The 3,786-nt window shown below is 39.8% G+C and overlaps 1 protein-coding gene across 1 annotated transcript; it reads left to right on the top strand.

Annotated features, from left to right (window-relative positions):
* Nucleotides 1–891: 891 nt before the first annotated feature.
* On the top strand, nt 892–2,708 carry LOC125211620 (uncharacterized). The gene is made up of 2 exons (XM_048111496.2): nt 892–1,674; nt 2,288–2,708. The coding sequence occupies exons 1-2, from the start codon at nt 1,331–1,333 to the stop codon at nt 2,505–2,507; spliced, it is 564 nt and encodes a 187-aa protein (XP_047967453.1). The 5' UTR covers nt 892–1,330; the 3' UTR covers nt 2,508–2,708.
* The last annotated feature ends 1,078 nt before the right edge of the window (nt 2,709–3,786 follow it).

The raw sequence follows: 3,786 nt of genomic DNA, 5'->3' as shown, positions 1-3,786 counted from the left end.
ATCACTCGATGATGCTCTTGAACAGAAAGTTAGAGAGAGAGAAAACTCGTTAAAACAAGTGGTGCAAATGAAAATGAAACGAAAATCGCGTTTATATATGATTTAAAAAAAAAAAAAAATCGAAAATTGGCGCTGGCTGATCGCTGGCCGATCGGGCCTCCACAATGGCGGCTAGCCGATCGGCTAGCGTTTCGGCCAGCGACGAGCGATCGGCGAGCCCACGCCGATCCGCTGGCCGATTTTGCGCTGGCCGATTGCAATGGTTCGGCTAGCCGGTCGCTAGCCGACCATTGCGGATGCTCTTAGGTTTAAGGTTAAAAGGAAAATTAAATGTCAAACAAATATTCTCTCTGTTCCATTAGAAATGAAATGTTTCCTTTTTGGTCTATCCCATTAAAAATGAAACGTTTCCAAAAATGGAAACAATACTCTCTCTGCTTTTTCTTCTCTCTTACTTTATTCTCTTTTAATTAATTCACGCGTAGCGCAGATCTTGCTGCAATGAGCCTGGGTCCAAATCCCATTGCTGTCGTGCTGTTGCTTCCATCTCTCAGACACAAGTGTGAGGCATTGGAAGATGGGCTTCTGGCAGCCAGTGGGTTAAGGCCCCTCCCTTAATGGGTTACTGCGTATCCTGATTTAACCCCCTCACATGATGTCGGGCCAGAGTGTGAGGGCTGCTAAGGTGATAGAATCGCCTTTTTTGCTGTAACAAAACAACACTACATAAAATCTCGTGTCAAAAGGAAAATGTTGCATATTTCATGGGACGGAGGGAGTATAAGGAATATGGATGGATGAAATAATAAATGAAGGAGAATAGTCTTATTAATAAAATAATAAAGTTAATATTCTAATCAACGATTATATAATAAATAAATTTAGTTGAATGATACAGAGAGGCAGGCCCTTGCTTTGCAAGTAGGATTTGGAAGAGAGAGAAATTCTTGGAGAAGCAGACAAGCCGTGGCCGTACCGTTGATGGAAAAGCCAGAATCCTCCTTTGTATTTGCATACGCTCTCTTCGATTTCTACACACTCTCCTCTTTGTAACCATCAAACACTAAAGTTGTGTAATCTACACACACGCAACGCACAGAGAGAGAGAGATTGTTGATTGAGTCAACTGTCAACTGAAGAATTTGAAGAAGCAGCTGTAAACGATGTCGATTTCGTCGCAGAAATTCCGAGACCCCTAATCAGACGCATATGTTATTCCACCCCCTTTTTAATCACGCTTGCTATTGCTGTGCTTCGCTGAATACCCATTCCTGCACTGATTGCTGATTAGCTCCCCATTTTCACTGTGATATTTTGAAAATTGTATTCAATGGATCACGAGCTGCGAGAGATCAATCAGAGAGGCGATCAATTCGGATCCGATGAGGAATCGAATTCAAGCCATTCTGAGGCTGCGAATTCCAATGAAATTGGTGATTCAAATGCGAAATCGAAAATTGAAGCGGAGAGCAAATGCCCTTCCCATGTAATCGACGTGAAATGCGATGGATTTTCAGGGGATAATCAGAGAGTGTGTAGAATATGCCATTTGAATGCGAAGGAGAGTGGGAAGAATTCGGTAGAGTTGACTGAGCTTGGATGTGGATGCAAAGGGGAGCTCGGTGTTGCTCATTTGCATTGCGCCGAGGCTTGGTTTAGAGTCAGAGGAAATAGGTGAGTTTCAATCTATTCAATTTTTTATTAATACTATTGATTATCTGTTGGAGAAGTTTTCTGTTTTGTTGAATCTCGTTGATCCATGCTTGATTGAACTCAATTAGTTCTGCACTGTGTGTGTGTGTGTGAAAAGTAAGAGAGAGAGAGAGAGAGGGGAAATTGAGTTGGCAATTAGTTGATCAAATAAGTTGTTGCAGATCTTGAGAACTTTTCACCATTTGATCCTTATGTATACAATCTCTTAATGTGAACTTTCTATATGAATATTCGTAGTTCTTGATAGTGCACTCGTCTCAATTGTTTCGGATATGAGTTATGTCTAGCACCGTGGTGGTCTATCCTTATGTTCTTGATCCAGCCTAATTCTGAGTATCGGCACTGTGATTTCCATTTTGATGGAGATGTTTCTTGAATCAGAGGAGGAGGAGCCAAATATGCCATAAACATGGCTCTGTTTGATGAAGATTTTGTGCAAAGACGATTTATTACATCAGTTTGTCCATGCTTGCATATCTTTGCTAGTTCGTTAACGAAGAAATCTAGCCTTGTCACTGAGATATGGGGATTTGGTGTTGGGTTTTACATGATTTGCTTCAACTCTTGCTTGCAGAATGTGTGAGATATGCGGTGAGACTGCAAAGAACATTAGCGGTGTGGGGGACATCCGGTTCATGGAGGAATGGAGCGAGTCTCAAACTAGGGAGGTGGAGTCTGGCCCATCAGGTGGGGGCAGAAGGTGCTTGAGCGGGCAGCCGTTGTGCAACTTCTTGATGGCGTGTCTGGTAATAGCGTTCGTCCTCCCATGGTTTTTCCGTGTAAATATGTTGTGACGAGACCAGTTTGAACATGGTTCTTGGTCGTTTTTGACAGTTTTTAAGGTATAGGCCTCCATTTTCCTACTCTATTATACGTTGGCGTGGTTTGCATAGTCTTCTTCTCGTAGATTTTTTGTACCTTTAACGAACGAGTGTTTTGTGGTGTAATACATATATCGATTGTTCATCAGTAAAATGCTACATATGATTTGATTATGTTGCACAAAACTTCCTCTCATCCATGGGAAAAACAGTCAATTCAGCTCATCAAGATCTGCATCACAATACTTAGGAGTCTGTAAGAAGCAAGTGGATGCTCTAGAGTCTAGATGAAGGGAAAGAAATGCAATGAAGATAATGCCTCAAAGTCGAGGTTATTTAGGTAACTTCGCTTTATTATCTGGGTTGGAACTCTTATGTAGATAAATGAAAGAAAAGTATCTTATCAACTGAGTTGCACTTCATCAGGAATATAAAATTAGTTACTAATGATCATTTCCCTCAACTCTTCTATTGCCCATGCTGCTATTCATATTTAAAACAATGGATTTTATTGTGATGTAAAAACAAAATCTATTTATTAGGTCCAATTTTGTCAAAGTCGAAAATCCAGTGTATTTTATAAAAGTAAGCAAACTTCTCTCTAAATATGATATTAAGCCTCAAAACTAAGGATCATGTACGATTTATTAATCATTATATATATTGAATATTATTGTACAAATAAGCTTAACGAGACATTCCATTCAGTGTGTCCGATATTTAATGTTCCATACTAAAACTCAGGTATAATGATAAATTTGGTATGGTAATGATATGATATTTTTATGACAATATTTTCGATACGGTATTTTGTTGGTACGGTTATGACTTTTTTAATACGGTATATCATACAATCCAATCTCTAGTCTTTTGTTTGTTCAAAAGATCGATTGTCGATATCTTGACAAAAACAGTGAATTCCAAAGTATTTTATGAAGTTAATTTTAGACATGTTGAACGTCGGAGATGTCGTTGTTCAACTTAAAGGGGAACGTGAGATTAAGAAAAGAAAAAATTATTACTAGTAAAGAACATGATTGCAAGTAGGGGTGACAAATCGTGCGTGTTGTGTCGTTATCGTGTCGACACGATAACGACACGACACGATAACAACAAACACGAACACGACCCGTTAAGAAAACTCCAAACACGAACACGAACACGACCCGCTACCCTCAGTCACGAACACGACACGGACCCATTAACCACACGAACCACTTCGGGTCAACACGACACGATAACAACACATATA

The sequence above is a fragment of the Salvia hispanica genome, chromosome 3, assembly GCF_029641045.1.
Source record: "Salvia hispanica isolate PSC_SH4W2 chromosome 3, Shi_PSC_v1, whole genome shotgun sequence".
NCBI classification, from domain to species: Eukaryota; Viridiplantae; Streptophyta; class Magnoliopsida; order Lamiales; family Lamiaceae; genus Salvia; species Salvia hispanica.
Note: the sequence above shows the minus strand (reverse complement) of the source record. Positions and strands in the feature narration are given on the sequence as shown.